The sequence below is a fragment of the Merops nubicus genome, unplaced genomic scaffold (assembly GCF_000691845.1).
Source record: "Merops nubicus isolate BGI_N331 unplaced genomic scaffold, ASM69184v1 scaffold1020, whole genome shotgun sequence".
NCBI lineage: Eukaryota > Metazoa > Chordata > Aves > Coraciiformes > Meropidae > Merops > Merops nubicus.
In genome coordinates, this window is record NW_008584609.1 from 1 (window position 1) to 16,295 (window position 16,295).

Sequence of the window (16,295 nt, forward strand, 5' to 3'; positions counted from 1 at the left end):
AGGCCTCCTCACCTGGGGCGCGCTCTGGGGCGTGCTCTGGGTCTCCCACAGCTGCTTGATGTTGGCCACCTGCGTGATAGAGAGCTGGCTGCCGGCCAAGCGCAAAGGCACGTCGTGCATAACGGACGCGTGGTCGCTGTGAGCCGTGTGAGGATCCTGGAGGTCCATGAGAGAGATGCTACGTCCATTGGGCAGGAGGCTTTCCCTTTCATCCTTATCTGAGTAAGTCATGCTCTGGGTGGATGCCTGCTGAAAAAAAAAATAAAGTCTTGCCCCTAAAATACCCATCTCCATTTTCCTGGGTTGGAGACTTCAGCTTATGCAAGTCACTGTGGAGTGGAAAGGAATTTGGTTAATTTTTAAGCAGCTGAGACCCTGAGAGATCTGTCCCAGAGAAGTCTTTCTACCTCATTTAACCTCCCCCCAACTGAAAGCTTCAAGGAACCAGATTTCCTTTCATGAGCTCTTTGTGTTCAAGTCAGAACACACTCTTCCTTAATTAACACTTATCTTTGAGAATTATGTTTGATTCGAGAAGTGCTTCATCTTTATTTTTTTTTTACAGGTGAAATGCAAACCATTCCCACTAGATCCACCCCCCTTTAGACACTTCTGTCTCCAGCAAGACTTCAGAGCAGTTCAGATCCCAGTTAACCCTTTGCCAGCCTTATGTATTATGGGGAATCTGAAAATTCAACAAGAGTTGTGTGAAGGCTCCTGTAGATCTTAGAATCATAGCAAGAGTTTAGGTTGGGAATCTTTACAGGTCATCTAGTCCAAACCCCCTGCAGTAAGTAGGGACATCTGCAACTCGAGCACGTTGCTCAGAACCCCATCAAACCCAACCTGGAATGTTTCCAGGGATGGGGCATCTACCACATCTCTGGGCAACCTGGGCCAGTGTTTCACCACCGTCAGGGTAAAAAAATTTCTTCTAGTCTAAATCTCTCCTCTTTTAGTTTAAAACTATCACTCCTTGTCCTGTCACAACAGGCCCTGCTAGAATGTCTGTCCCCATCTTTCTAACAGGCCCCTTTTAAGTACTGGAAGGATGCAATGACGTATCCCTAGAGCCTTCTCTTCCCCAGTTTGAACAATCCTAAGATACAGATCTAAGCTCAGAGGGCAGACACTTCTAGGTGACAAATTTTGCCCTCATACCAACAGCACAGAAACTACTCAGAGCACAGCATCCAGGCTCTTTGGTACTGCTGCCATGTCACAGCTTATTGCTTCAGATTAACAGCTATTACAGGGAGAGAAATGCTGCTCTAAACAGAGGAGGGACTATTTTTGCTATTCCACTGGTAATGAGTTCCACTGACAGTCCAGTTTTCCCATTAGCAATAAATAAGTGGCTTGATGGCCAGAAGGAAACGTTGTGGCTGACTGTGCATCCGGACACTCAGACTGGCAGTAAATCGCAAAACTGGTTTTTAGCAGCTGAAGTCATTGACTCCCAGAGACACGTTTGTGTCCTGGGTAAGTCAAAAGCTTCAGGTCTCCAGTGCCACCTTGTGCACCTCTCACTGGGACTGTGTGTTGCCCATGACATACACCAAATCTCCCCTCTCCCACAGCCATCCTGGGCAGAATACTCAGGTGATGGAAGCACCAACTCTTACCAGGCTTAACAACCCCCATGTCCCACATCTTTCCCTGAGCTCTGTCTGTTACATACCCATCAGTGGGGTCCTCAAATATCTTCTGAAGCCCTGAGGAGAGACTGCCACTGACGTTTGGACTAGAGCTGTGCTCAGTGAAACGCCTCAGCTGCTGCTGTATCGGCGTGGGGTTGGTCATTGATTTGGTGATATCGGCAAGGATACGAGGAAGAGGCCCCAGTTTTGCCACGGTCGCCTGTAGGAAGGAATTTTCACCCTAATTGGACAACAAGCATCGCGACATCCGCCAGTTTTTTTGATACCGATGCAGAGAGGCGGAGGGGTGGAGGTGGAAGGAAGGAGGGTGGGTGGTTGTGTGCGGGTGTGCCAGGACCGTAATGCAGTGTTACGGAGCAGCGTAACCACGGCGACGAGATGGATGGAGGAGACGAAACGGGGTGCAGCAGACATTGAGGAAAGAAAAGGAAATAGAAAAGAAATTAGGATTGACCCCCAAAATTAAAAATCATGCTCAATAAAACAAAACTATTGCCATTCCAATGCAAAACTATCATGCAAAGCAAACTGAGTCCAGAGTGGTTGAGGTCAAAGTGAAAACTACGGTGTCTACTCATTAAAGGGCATTCAAAGACTACAGATTCAGCTGGTGGGGGGACTTTCCAGGCAAAGGGTGTCATGTGGTAAAGGAAATGCATGCCAACAGACAAGGGGATGCGGCATTCAGGGGGATCATGAGAGAATCACAAGGGTTGAGGGAGATGGGGAAAGGGAAGGTTTTCATTTAATAAGCCTTTTGCTTTTGGCATCTTACACCGATGCCATCTTCTCTAACACCCTGTTATCAACAATTAAGGCGCTCCTCCCTACCTAAAAGTGAAAAGTAACTGCATGAAAACATCAGTGTTTCTCATCCCATGTTATCTCATCAGCCTGGGATTAAATGTGTAGCTTCCTGCTCACTTACACGTTATCTCAGTGTTGGCCAGGCCAAGCATAAGAGCAGCAAGGGCTCTTTATCTTTTCTCCCCACTTTGGGTCACTGCTTGTTAAATCACCTACTGGGCACCTATAGGCTCTTGGGACTGCAGGAAGAAGGTGAAGGTGTTAGAAGTTTATAAGAAAGCAAAACTCTGCTACAAAGACAATGTTCTTTTCAAAGATATCCTTTTTTTCCTGTAAGCAGGTCTTCAGTCAAGTTTGGCTCCAGAGAAAGATCTCTTTACAGATGCTTTCATACAGCATTTCTTCTCTGTCTGTTAAAATCTCTGAGGTGACTTCTCTCATCATTTCACAGTCATTACCTGCAGTAAAGCAGTACTGCAATGCAACTTCACCCTTTCATTCTCTTTTTAGCAAACACTACACCAGCTCCGAGGGGCCTGTTAGATAGATCCATGTGTCTAACCTACAGAAAGGGCACAGCAGATATGCTTTGATGGCTTATCCAGGTCTGGCTCCTCCCTTTCCTCACTGCTGAAGACATTTATGACCGTTGAATTCAGAGAGCAGCTCACAGTAACTAACACCAAGCCCAAAGATCCACTTGCACTTCTACAGGTTGGAGCTGGGTTTCTCTTGACCCAAGGGCTGAGCAGTCTGCAGGAAGGTGGCAATGCTCCCTGCACTGGTGGGTTTACCCCAGCTGGCAGAAATGGAAGGTACGGTATTTTGAGTGCTGTCTTTGCCTGTTTTCCTGAGGCTGCTGATTTGTCTTTATAGCTGATTTGGCTGCCTGTGACTTTTTCAGTGTACACTGCGTGCACGTATGAGGGAAATGGAAAAACAAGATCATAAATTGTTATCAAACTGAGATTAACTAAGATTAATATATATTGCCTTTCTGAGTCAAGGACAGTTCAATTTACTCTGATGCAACAGGCTCAGCTTTTTGTTTCTGTTTTAACTGATGTACTGTAAGGAAACAGATACCCAACAAGTAACCATTTTGGCAAACCTTAATGCAATAAAATATTAAGAGTGCACTGCAATTCACCTCACCTCTCCAGTTTCAAAAAAAAGAATAACACAAATGGAATACGGACAAAATAATGCACCTCTAAGAGTTGAAATATGGAACAGCCCCAAGCACTGTCAAAAAAAACCCAAAAATGACTCACAGCTCAGACTTCCTGGGTCTTATCAACTACCTTTGCTATCAAGATTTCAATGATTTTGGATCCTGCAAAGCCACACAGCTAAGGAAGAGCACACTACTGCCTGTTCTCCTTCTACAGCAAAACTGAAGTGATGCTTATTGTTAGTGCTGTCTGTTGTGATCAGCAGAACAGAATCTGGACAATACCTATGACCCCAGAAAGCATCTTGTTCTTGTTAGAGGTTAAACCTGAGAGCAGATCCCAGTTTTTACATGGCATCCTCTTGTAAACTAAAAACTAATCCAAAGACTACAGAAATGAGAACACCTCAGCAGGCTTTGGATCAGGTCTTTAATGAGAACAGTTCTGCCTGGCCAACACAACCAGCCATCAGAGCTGGGCAGGGCAGGGCCTGGTGTGCAGCAACGCTCCATCTGTATCAACAAGGGCACTGCAACAATTTCATTTTCTGTCCAAACATCCTCTCTGTTTTCCAGCTCACTGATGAGAAACGACCAGCTACTCAGGGAATTCCAGGTCTACCTTTAAGAGCTGCCCTCTCCACTGAACACTTGGCCTTACTTAAGGCTCTGAAGAGTGTTTGCACTCCTGCTGAAGCCCAACCACTTCAGATGCCCTGCTTCGGGCCTTGAGCTGAAATCATATAAAGAACAATTGTGAAATGCCACTATCAAACATTCCTCTCCAAAGCTGTTGAATAAATCCTCCCCAAAGCAGGCTTCAGCTGCTCCCTTGATGTTTCCTAGTGTTTACTGTTGCTATGATACAATCGCTGGATTCACCCTCCTGGGCCTCCAGCCTGCTTTACCTTATCAAGCTGGGACACAACTTCCCATAACAGGGAATGCAAAACTGAGAGCTCTCTGCCCAGGTCAATGTAGCCTTCAAATCCAGGCATGTTTGAGATGGTATCTGGATTAGAGATCTCTAGGAGAAAACGCTTCATTCCTCCCCACTCGTGTTCCAAAAAGTCATTCATGAAGGCCATATACTCTTCCTTATTGCCAAACCTGCAGGAAAGGGGAGGGAAGGAGGGAAACCCAGTCAAAAATGCAGAGTACAAGTGCTTACAGACAACTACTTAAATGCTTAACTTTAGACTTGCCTCTCTGAACATTTGGCCTGGGAGAAAAAAAAAATGGACAATTTAAGAGATTCACTTTAAGCTTTCTTGGACTTGCTTAAATACGAGTAGTTCACTGTTCATACAATGATCAAGGACTCAACATGTCTCTCCCCACTCCCTCCCACGGGCAACCCTTCCTCTTCTCCCCTCCCCTGCAAGAATCATGCCATGTCGTTTCTATCATTCAGCTGGGAATTTTGCAGGAAGAAAGGAGGAAAATCATGATCCTTGGTGGGAACAGATTTCTTTTCTTTTGAAACAGCATACACACTGACATGCTAATGCACAGCTCTTCTTGATTTCATACTGTGTCCCCTCTACTGAATGCAACACAGCCCAAATCTGCATGTGAAAAGGAGAATTTATCTAGCTCAACACTGAGGTATCTCAAGGCTTCCCATGTAAGTGAGAAGTTTCCTCATTTTCTAAAGCTGACTTCAATTTGACAGGGAACCAGCTGCCTTTGTGCATGACTCCCAAGCAGGGCTCTCCTTGCTCCACAGTTACTTGCAGCGACTTGCCCCCCGAGAGACACAGATTTCAGCTTCATTGCCACCACCTACTTGGCAAAATTGGCGAGATTCTGAATGACTTTAGCGATGAGCGTGAGCGTGCGAGACGTCCGGTCGTCGGGGTACTCCTGCATGAGGCTGAAGAGGCTGGGGGACATGATGGCGGGGCACAGGAAGCGGAGGAAGAGGGAGGCGCTGATCAGGCGTTCACTGATGTCCTGCTTGCCCCTGCTCAGGCACTGCTGCTTCCAAGATGCAAATACCTCCTTCAGCTCACGAGGGAACACGCTGAAAAACAAGCAACCAGGAAAGAGACTCACACGGGCAATGAGATGCAGCAAGTTGAACTGGTGACCAGTCACCTGAAATAATCATAGGTGAGAAAACACCATCAGCTGTCTTTTGTTTACCCCTTTTTCTCTCTCTCTAGGCTAGGAAATGTCATTAGGCATCTATATTTAGATCCCCATTTAATCTGGTGATACTTAAGTAGTCTTTAAAGCATCCTGTCTTCATATACGTGAAGTGAAGCCGTTTTCAGACACACTGATTTGTAAGCTAAGAACTACTTATCCATCACTACCCTGGAGCAGACAGGGTGTTACAATGTTAAACCCAGACTGAACCAAACTGAACTCATCTCCACAACTGATTTTTCTCTCATTAAGCTCTCTCAGTATTTAGCACATGCTTCATCCTGAAGCAGAAAGGCCCTTTGTCTTTCAGTGCTACCCAGAAACAGAGAGGAACAGGAAACTCCCTGCCAGCGTTTCCTCCTTGTCATTTCCTGTTCAGTTCCACAGACCTGAAGGGTTTGAAAGTTTTCTATACACATCAAAACTTCCAGCTTTTTATTCCAAGTTCAGGCTAAGCTGTTATATTCTCTCTTGATTCTCTCCTTAGTCACAGCTCAGCATGTGTTCCCTTGGCGGAGTGCTTCAGCAGAAGCTGTCAGGTATGAAGTGTGGGACTGGAACCCCTCAATTTTGGGCACAAGTTCTACCTGCAATATAGTATCATACGTATGAAGGTAGTGAGGAAAGGAAGGCAGTATCAGAAGATAGATGAATCTGTGCTATTTCCCTGTACAAGTTTTTTCTCCTTTTCAGAGGAGGAATGGGCACCCTCTAAGCCAATGACCTAAGGGGATGGAAGGGGAGGGAAGATGCCTCACCAGTAAGAATTGATAATCTTGCAGAAGGCCAGCTCACAGCACATTTTCAGGTTGCTCTGATGATCTGTTAATTCACTGGATGAACATTTGCTGGGATCCACTTCACAGTTTTCATCTGACTCATACAAAGCCTTGATAAACTCCCCTGGACAAAGGGAAGAGGATGACAAACCAGGGTAGTTACATGAAAAGCCTCCTTGACACACCTTTAAATCCTGCTTATGCCTCTCCTTGGCAACTGCCTCTTCTGCTCCCTATGTCTGCAACACAGACTCCAGACACCAGATGTTGGGGACACGGCTCCTCCCAGCTCTTTCAGCACAGAGCACTTGCCATACCAGATCAGGCGGCCGGTGCTCTGACGCTTCAGCCTCCCGTGCCCTCAATGCCCCCAAATATAGGTGCAATAACAGGGTGGCTTTGCTTATAAACCCTGCAGACACTTCACTTACAGCCCCAAGAATAGGATTTGACTTGGTATTCAAATTGTATTATCAACTATAAAATCATCCACAGACTCAGAAATGAAGCTGTGCTATTTGTCTTCATAATTTCTCCAGGAAATACACTTGACAATGCTATTTGTTTTTATTATTTCTAAATTTGCCGGGTTTTTTTTAATTTTAAAAAGAGTCACCTTGCTCTTGAATAAGAGTAATACCTGAGTGTTAGCCAGATACTACTAATTTTCTCAACCTTGTTTATCAACACCTTACAACATTTTTATAGCCTGCCTCTTTCAAATGCAACCTTTGCATTTCTGTCATCCATCTCTTACAGCACGACAACAGAAACTGGACAGACACAAAACCAGATGAAGCCTCCTTGTTTGACAGACTGCAATGAACTACTTATTATTTTCCCTCTTATACATACTAGCACATCAAGTGATTTTTAAACTGTGGTTGCTCACCAGGAAAAAACTCTTATACTTGTTCATTTAATGATTCAATGTCTTTTAAGTTCATCTCCTCAGATGATCTTGCTGGCTCCAAGCTAATGCCACAAGGCTTGTTTGTGCAAAAGGTTTTTTTTTTTTTTTTTTGTCTTTGTTTTCACATAACCCCTTAAAGACCTCCCAGTCTCCCTCCACATATCTCAAGTCAGCACTGTTCTTGCAAGCAAAGCAGGCAGCACATATTCTTAAGCTTATTTTTTTAGGGGGGGTCCAAAAAAATTCTGCTAAAGGCATCTAGATCACTTATTTGCAAAACTCTTGGCAACACTTCTGTTGAGCCAATTCTGTTTTAACTGTTATTTACTGGATAATATTTTTTTTCCTTAAACACATTGGAAGCTTACTCTTTGTGGTCCACTAGACCCTGCCTTAATCTTACATTAAGATGCTCTTACAGATGTATTAAATAGCTAACACCAAGAGTAATGTTGATAATCCTTTCAAAGAACATGGCATCTGAGCAAGATGACATTTAAACTTGACAAAGCATTAGATGGTTATATTGTCATGAGCAATCTTGTCACGAGCCATCTTGCCCTGAGCTACAGACAAGCCAGATGACCTTAGGGGGATTTTTCATCTCTCATGTCTGTGATTTACACTGTTATCACTCAGCACCAACTCTCTTAATGATGTATTAGAAGTCATTAATTTTAAAATATTTTTATGTAATTACTGCACATTAAGGGGCTTGCAGCCACATGTAATATGCTTGGTCCCACAGCTGATGGTTCAGTCTGCTGAGAAGCACAGCACAAACCAACACGCTGCTCATCTCTCCACACCAGGCGAGCGCCCAGCACTGCGACTTATGCTCAGTGGTTCCACCCATGAGAACAGGACAACCAGAACAGGCTCACTGCCCTTAAGAAGTGGCCTAAATGCTTATAATCACAGACCTGACTACACTGACCCTTGGAGCATTCATTTCAGCCAACTATCTCCTTGATGACTTGCCAGCGTCTGGGATTGCTGACGACAAGCGAGACTGCTGGGAAAACAAGCTGCCTTTTTTTTTTTTTTTTTTTTTTAAATTTATTTCTTTTTTTGTGAAAGGATGTGGTGTGGGACCAGTCTTTGGCTTGTTCTTACTTCCCTTGTATCAATTTCCAAAGCTTTCCTCTTCCAAGAAACAACAGGGGCATGGTTGGCTCATTGGGCAATTGCAGATAACAAAGATCGTGTGGCATCAGTAAAAGCTAACCATAGTGAGGCTGGGAGTTTCTTCAGAAGAAAGCATACATGATTTTGGTCCTCTCTGTTGCAATATTAGTTGTGTGGACAAGTAATTCCCAAGGCTTATGACTAAAGCACAACCTTTTGGTGGAGAAGGGACAGTAACACAATTATCAGAATCCACCCTGGCGTGTAACTGTGGTCAATAAGACCCCATGGAGGAAAGAGCATAGGACATCCCAGGCTGGCCAGGAAGCTTTAATGAGTCAGTGGATAATGAGCACTTTGGATAAACACAGGTAGGAGGCTCCCCAGACACCCTGCACTGTTGGGACAAGGTATCAGTTTAAAGGGTCAACACAAATGTTTGTGAGTTAATTGCTCCATGGCAAAGCTAAGGGCTGAGCAAGCCTAAGGGTCACTCTGGAATGTGCCAGCTTTAACAACAGTTGCAGCTGAACCACCTGAAAATGAGTTTTCTTGTCCTACCTGCATTCAACCCAAGTGCCAGGTGGGCATCCCATGCTTAACACTTGTTGACATTAGAACTAACAATTGCTGTGAACTACAACACTAAGTGACTGACTGGAGACACCCCTGCAATACGTACTTGTGGGTAGGAACTCTGGCTGTCAACCAGACACCCCTGAGTGTGTCTAATGCCTTAGGTGGTGACACATCAGCCTGAAGCGAGTGCAGGAGCTTCTTTAGCTTAAAAGATTAGTGAAATAGATGCTTCACATTCACAGCCTTTTCTGAAACCTCCCCCTTACTGTATTGCATATGGTATCAGATTCAGTCCTGACACCACAACACAAGATACTGGTCTCAATTTCTGCTGTCAAACTATGTGTCAAAACTCCTTTTTAAAGTCTGTTTGCATATGAAGTGAAGCAACCACCACTGGCAACAAGACAATTGCAATATTGTAGCTCTTCACCACAGCTAGAGGCACAAAAGGTCACCCACAAAAACATAACACGGTGATACAAAATTTAAGAGGGACTGAGCTCTGTCAAATCACCTTTACCTTGCCTTGGGTGCTAGTCCTGCAGCCACCAAAGAGCATTTCTTCTGAGCAGAGGCAGGGCACCACAAGTAAAACAGCATGTATTTTTCTACCTGGATACTAAACATCCGGGCTGAGTGACAAGGCAGTTCCTTCCCATCCCACATTCCCAGGCATATGAGGCCTCAGTCACGTTGCAGACAGGTCAGGGTTAGCCCTTGCAGTGCAAACAGGTGTCACACAGGCACTTTCTTACCTAGTGCATCATGAAGATACTTCTGCCCTACCAACTTGAGGTATTCCTCAATAGCTTTGGTAGCAAGTGTGTTCTCCCTGAAGATCAAGACGTCATGCTCCCCGCAGCGATCTACCTCGGACATCACCAAATCCGTCAAGAAGTCCTGAAGAAAAAGGCCAAATGGCAAGAGGTTATTCTAACCAGACTGAGTCATGTCAGGCTAACTGCAGAAGCCAAGGAGGAAGGGCAAACAGAGAAGCCAGAGGATTACTGAAATACTTGCTCGGCTTGGGACACAGGTTGCAGATGCTACTTGAGGCACAGGCCAAGGAAATAGCTACAGCTCTTCTCTGGTTTATTTTACATCTAAAATGGTACAGATCATACATGATAAAGGGAGAAAACCTTTACAGCCAAGCTTGTATTCCAGTTTACACACTGAACAGAATCCCATACCAGCTTGTTTATCAGTGTCCATGTGCTGAAAGAAAATGTGATACTATATTTGTCTTTTAATACTGAATCCCGCATGCAAATTTGGATTTAAAAACCCACACGGAAGCTAGGGACAAGTTCTTACAGCTTGGTGAAATAAATAATAGCTTATAAAAAACAAATTCACAAACCAAAAGTGGGTCAGGCTTTGGGACAAAAGTTAACGTACTTGCTGTGGATCTAAACTTTAACCGCATTCAAATGTCCAGGCAGGAACTATCACCAAGTCTTGATACAGTGAATAGCCTCTTGATACAGGGTCTCATTCTACTGTAATACTTATTTCCTGAAGTGATACTTTATGTGAGTCAAGGACAATCAGCATTGCACAAGAAATATTTGCTATTTTGCAAGATCAAATTTCAGCCACTGTTAAGTTCTGCAGGAGAGGAAACATATTTATCCTTTTTTTTCCAAACCGTTCCAAAAAAAAGAACCCCCAAACCCAAAAACACCACCCTGAATTTGCACTGAATGATAACTGTGACTTGCTGGTTCTGCTGCAAACAGCAGCATCCTTCAAACAAGGCTGCTGTGATGCTTCATAGCCCCATTAACTACAGAAGCCACAGTGCACTGCTAGCATGAGTGTAAAATATGTGGAACAAACTATATATGAGAAATACAGATGAAAAATACACTTGGTTTTCAGTCCACTATTGCTGTTTCTTTTCAGCAATATCAGAGAGAGCTGTTTTCACCTGGTGCAAACTGGGTCACCACCTCCACAGCGTGACCTGGAAACGTGCCCTCTTTGCAGCTTTAGCCTAAGCTGCTCCGTGCCTCCAGTAAACAGAGATTCAAACACAAGGCAGAGTTCTAACACTTATTTATCTACCTGTTGCAGTTAGTGCTGCAGGAATCCAGAGCCTGCTTTCCAGCAGGATTTCAACACAACCCTACAGGAGCTATCCCAGCTATTAGCTTCTCTTGATCAGACAAACAGCTTGGTATGGCATGAGCTCCTACCACAAACTGCCACAGAGCAGCAGCCTTTCATAGACATATGTCAACGGGAGAACAGGAGAGAGTGGCATATGACTATGCCAGCATAAAAGGATCTTTTTGGAGCAGTTAAATCAGGCTGTCCCCACATCTCCAAGCCTCCATCTTCCGTTTGGTTGTGCTTAGCTTGCTCTAGCTGGCACTCCTGGAAGAAGCCGGCTACAGCTTGGTACTGCACATGCACCCACCTGGGAGGCAGCATCCAGAGAAATCAACACTTGCTAATGCTTTTCAGAACCTCCCAAGTCCTACAGGATGTTGTCCCACAATCTATTTGAAGAAACTGAGGCTCACTCCAATTGCTGCCTCACAGAGAACCATCAGTGTGTACCCAGAAGTCCTAATAACATCCTTGGGGCAGGTGGGATCACCATTAACTGAGCAGAGATTCTCCAAATGGCTTTTCAAATGCTGACCTAATCAATGCTAGCATTGATTAGCTGACTTAGCACTGAATCAACAACGGCACCCTGCTGCTCATTGTATCAGAGACTTATTTATAGAAGCAGTTCTCCAGTTTACTCATCTCTTATCCTGTATCATTTCAGGAATACAGAGGAGGTTCCTCAACACTCCAAATGCAGGCTCTAACTTTTCAGAATAACATGAAGTTATGTAGTCCTCCCACTCATACTTTTCACACAGCATCTTTAACCTTTGTATCAACTCTTAATCACTGTTGGTATCGTGCCTATCTAGAAGCCTTTCTGGTAGATATAATTGCCCAAGTCTTTCCAAACACTTCTGAAGATCCTTTTCTCAGCTTATACCCCATCAAGGCACCTTCTACTGTTGCTCATGGTCATGAGCTTCCTAGTGTCTAGCTGAAAAGACATGAACTAGCAGCACCGAGAGGGATTTGTTGTACCAGCAGCCACCTGTTCTTACCTTTGCTCTCCCAGTGCTCTGAAGGATGTGCACCAAAGCACAAGCCATCTCCTCCTTATTCCTTACGCTGATGACAGGTTCCAGCACAGAGCACAGCATAGTGTAGTTGCTGGTAACAAACTCTGCAAATTCTTTGTATTGCTCCATGGGCAAGATGGTGATGGTCTGGTAACGGGACTTGATCCGAATGGAGGGTCCCCCTGATTTCCCTTTGTTGGGCGTAGGCGTGCTGACTGGGTACCATTTTTCCACAAACTGGCGACCAGTTACACTGGCCATGGGAATGTTGACCAGGCCTACGTAATTGTTCTTGTCCTTTTTCTTCTTCTTCTCCACATCCTTGTAGATGTGAACTGTGATGCTGTGAAGAGGTGGGAGACCGTAGAACTCAAAGTGCTCTCCCCAGAAAATGTTATCTGCTTTTGTTTTGCTGGTGGTGCGGGCAAAGAGAGTGTCATCAAGGCACAGCTCACAGAAGTACTTCTTCTTGGGGGCCAGGTCCTTTGCCTCGATGATCCAGAGTCGGAGCACATTTTCAGCTCGACGGCAGTTGTCCTGTGAAGAAGAAAAAGCTCAAGTTGGATTCAGAATCCCTAAAATGTCAACATTTTGGCTTCTAAAGCAGCAGCAAAGGGCTGCCTTGGGTGTCTGAGGCAGGGACAGAATCAGAACTCAGAATCAGATTCTCTGATCTTCAGAATCAGAACCTCTAGAAAAAGTGGACATTATCTAAAGCAGAGGCAAAGGGCCATCTTTTCTATGTCAAAGGTGGGGGCTAGCACATTTTTCTTCTCAAAAGGCTGTATTTGAAATGGGTTAGAAAACAAACACTCTGCACAAGAGCCACTCAAAAGCCACTAGATTGGCATGGCACGCTGCATTATTTACTCTATGAGTAACTCCAAAAGCACGTTTGCCTGGTCCTTGTAGGTGGTATGCAAACTAAGGAGGTGACTGGTCAGGTACTTCCAGCTGATCAATAACCTGACCCTCACTTCTCACTCTGACTCAGATTTCTTTTTCTCACATCCCCAAAACTGTGCCCCCATAGTAAAACATGAAGCCTATGAAGCCATGTCCCATCCTTCTGAGGTGCATGGCATCAGAAATCCAGTGTGAAACATCACAAGCTGGCACTGGGGCAAGGATCAGGAAGCACGACAATGTATTTATCTGCTAAAGGTCTGACCTACTGCACTCACTAGAACAGTACACAGCAGCTTGTGACACACTGATGAGCCAACTTCTCCCCAGACTAGATTAATTGGGGATGAATCTGTGGGAAGCTCTGGTATACTGGAATAAAATCCAATCATACCACCTCCATTCCCCCAGTAATCTTATTTCTGCAGTTGCTGTTACCTTATTCGGCTGCACTGTTCTGCGTAGGTTTTCCATCCACTTGTCCCTTTCTGCTGCTGAGGAACAACTGAAGCATTTACTGCCGCTGGAGTAAGTTACCTGGAACACATAAACAACAGGCTGAGTTCAGGCAAGCCTACGAGACATGTGAGGGGCTGCAAAAAGCAAGGAAGAGCATAAGCAATACTTGAGCAACAAAGTAAACATCAAAAAGGCAGGAAAACAATACAGGAGCCTGCAAGGCAGAGAGGTTTAAAGGCCCACAAAATGCAGAGAGAAAAAAAAAGTCAGTTCAAATAAATATAAAACTAAAGAAAATATGAGGAGCACCAGGGGCTCCTCTTAAAGACTTTTAAACAAGGTTTTAATCAACCAGTTGATTTATTTTTTAAAAGCACTTGTTAACTGATCCATAGCTATTCAACTCTTTCATTCCTCCCTAGTAAGTCCTAGAGGCAGATGATTTGGTTATTAAGAGCATAAAGACAGATGCAACTAATAATGTTTATATAATATACAAACAATTATATACGTATACAAGTAAGGCAAAACACCCTGGAAACAGTGTCCTCAGGAAAATGTTTCCAAGGGTCCATACACACAGCAACAGTCTCAAACAAGCTGAAGGAGTAGTGCTCTGATGCAGCCCCAACACTCGGTGCCGCACAGGGCTCTGCGCCCACGCAGGAGGGAACCATGTTGCTTTCTTTCACTTTTACGTGGCCTGACAAGCTTCATTTACTCTTCCCATCCGTTTGTGCACACAATTATAAAGCAGTTTGAGGCAACAGCCTCAGAGCTCAGATGTTGCCAATTTCTTCACTCAGCTCCCCAGACCTAAGCAAGCTGGAAAGCGCTTCCAACCAGAAGAACGAGACTGAGGCAAACAGGAACAGTTCCTGCGTACGTCCCGAGGGGGAAGAGCTCGACACGCTGGTTTTCTGCCAGAGCGGCTTTCCAGGCTGTACACGGATCTTTGTTCCAGAAGTTCAGGCACATCTGACTAACCCTGCCGAAGACAGCCTGCCACCCGCCCCTGCCATGACAGGTTCCCATGGCCTCAGATGGATCCAAACAGCACACACGAGTACGCTGCTGGCCCTGTGAGGTAAGGGCTGTGCTCCCCCAAACTGCTCCCTTCCGAAAGCCCGGAGCCAGCGGTGCTGTGCTGCAGCCTGCGCTGAACACCGAGGGGAGCTCTGCACCCTGCTCCATGGAGCAACGAACACGTCCACAGCTACTGAACATCTCCTTTAGCAATCGGAGACGGAGCTGAGCTAATGGAAGGGGGCTCCGACTGGAAATCCCATTTCTCAGTTATGGTATATTTTCTAAATTTAACTTTAGGTGAATTTGGAGAGGATGAATACACAGCCTAATATTATGTTCCAATCATACGTTTGCATGCAAACTGCAAATGCTTAGATATCTATCACATTAAAGAGATTTTTCAATTAGAAGATGCGATAATTAGATTTCTCTCTGTTGGCTGATTGATGCCGTTAGCCTAGAGGAGTTTAAAATCACAGGGTGGTTGGACAGTCCCCCCCCAAAGCTCGGGATAGCGTTGGCTGCTGCTCTCTTCTCCAGCTGCAGAGTCATAGAGCAGCTTACTGCAGGGGTTCAGCCCGACCCACAGCATGTCATCGGCTGCGGGGCTGGAGAGCGCTCTTTACCTCAAAGCAGAAGTCTTGTCCAAGGATACTGCTGTGGAGTGGTTTGACAAAGACTGTTTCTTCTGACCCAAGATCCAGGGCCTCCACAGCGCTGCCGGGGCTCAGTAAGGACTCATGGGAGCGGGACTCTTTCAGCTTTGGCAACCCACGTGACCTGCAGGAGAACAAGAAACATTATTTTCCTTGCAATTACCAAAAGCTCTGGCAACATCCCAGAGGAAGCTGCAACTTGGTATTTATTCAGAACAACTTCTACAATTAGTCTGTAAACCTTATGAAAATAACATTAGGCCAGTAATCCCAGATTCCTAAGGAAACATCCAGCTACACAAGTCTAGGAAGCCCATTCCCAACGACCTAGAAATTCTGGCTGCTGAGCCACCAGTGAAAGGACAGCAAAACAAAAAGTTCACTTCACTGCTGAAATTTAAAGAAAACCCACAGGTAGATTTGGATACATTACTGAAAATATTTACTGCCGTCTAGATTACTAGATGAATGTTGTGTATTAACAGCAAAAAGCACACCAGTCTCTCCATCTCAAACCAATGCAGAATGAGAGCTACTGTCATTAGAGCAGCCCACCCCCTCGCAATATACTTGGTTTTGTTTAATAGACAAAGCCTTTACACTGAGGTCAAATATGCAAATTACTTCCCACCTGACAATTCTCAAGTTTGTTACCTACATTGAAATTTTGCATTTTCTTCATCAGCTGCTTCTTGCAGTGTTAAGTTTCCATTTTTTTTGATACCACCATTCTCTTTGAACTTCCCCTCACTAACACATACTGCTTCTCTTTTTCAGTTGACTGTCCTGTAAACCCCTGAGCTCTACCAGAGCTGGCATATCCCAAATGCACAGCACCTTTTTATAAAAAGCAGTATTCTCTTTATCACCCCCTCACCTCCCCCCCCCCCCACTCTACCGCCAC

At 44.9% G+C, this 16,295-nt stretch overlaps 1 protein-coding gene across 1 annotated transcript in view; it reads right to left on the reverse strand.

The window, feature by feature from the left end:
- Nucleotides 1–6: 6 nt before the first annotated feature.
- LOC103777064 (ras GTPase-activating protein nGAP-like) overlaps nucleotides 7–16,295 on the reverse strand; it is a gene marked incomplete at its 3' end in the record, with an annotated part of 62,331 nt that continues 46,042 nt past the window's right edge. The window contains 10 exon segments of the mRNA XM_008944605.1: nucleotides 7–261; nucleotides 263–329; nucleotides 1,682–1,881; nucleotides 4,551–4,752; nucleotides 5,432–5,668; nucleotides 6,555–6,699; nucleotides 9,954–10,098; nucleotides 12,324–12,878; nucleotides 13,686–13,784; nucleotides 15,362–15,515. Of these exon segments, the coding sequence (XP_008942853.1) occupies nucleotides 7–261; nucleotides 263–329; nucleotides 1,682–1,881; nucleotides 4,551–4,752; nucleotides 5,432–5,668; nucleotides 6,555–6,699; nucleotides 9,954–10,098; nucleotides 12,324–12,878; nucleotides 13,686–13,784; nucleotides 15,362–15,515 (2,059 nt within the window).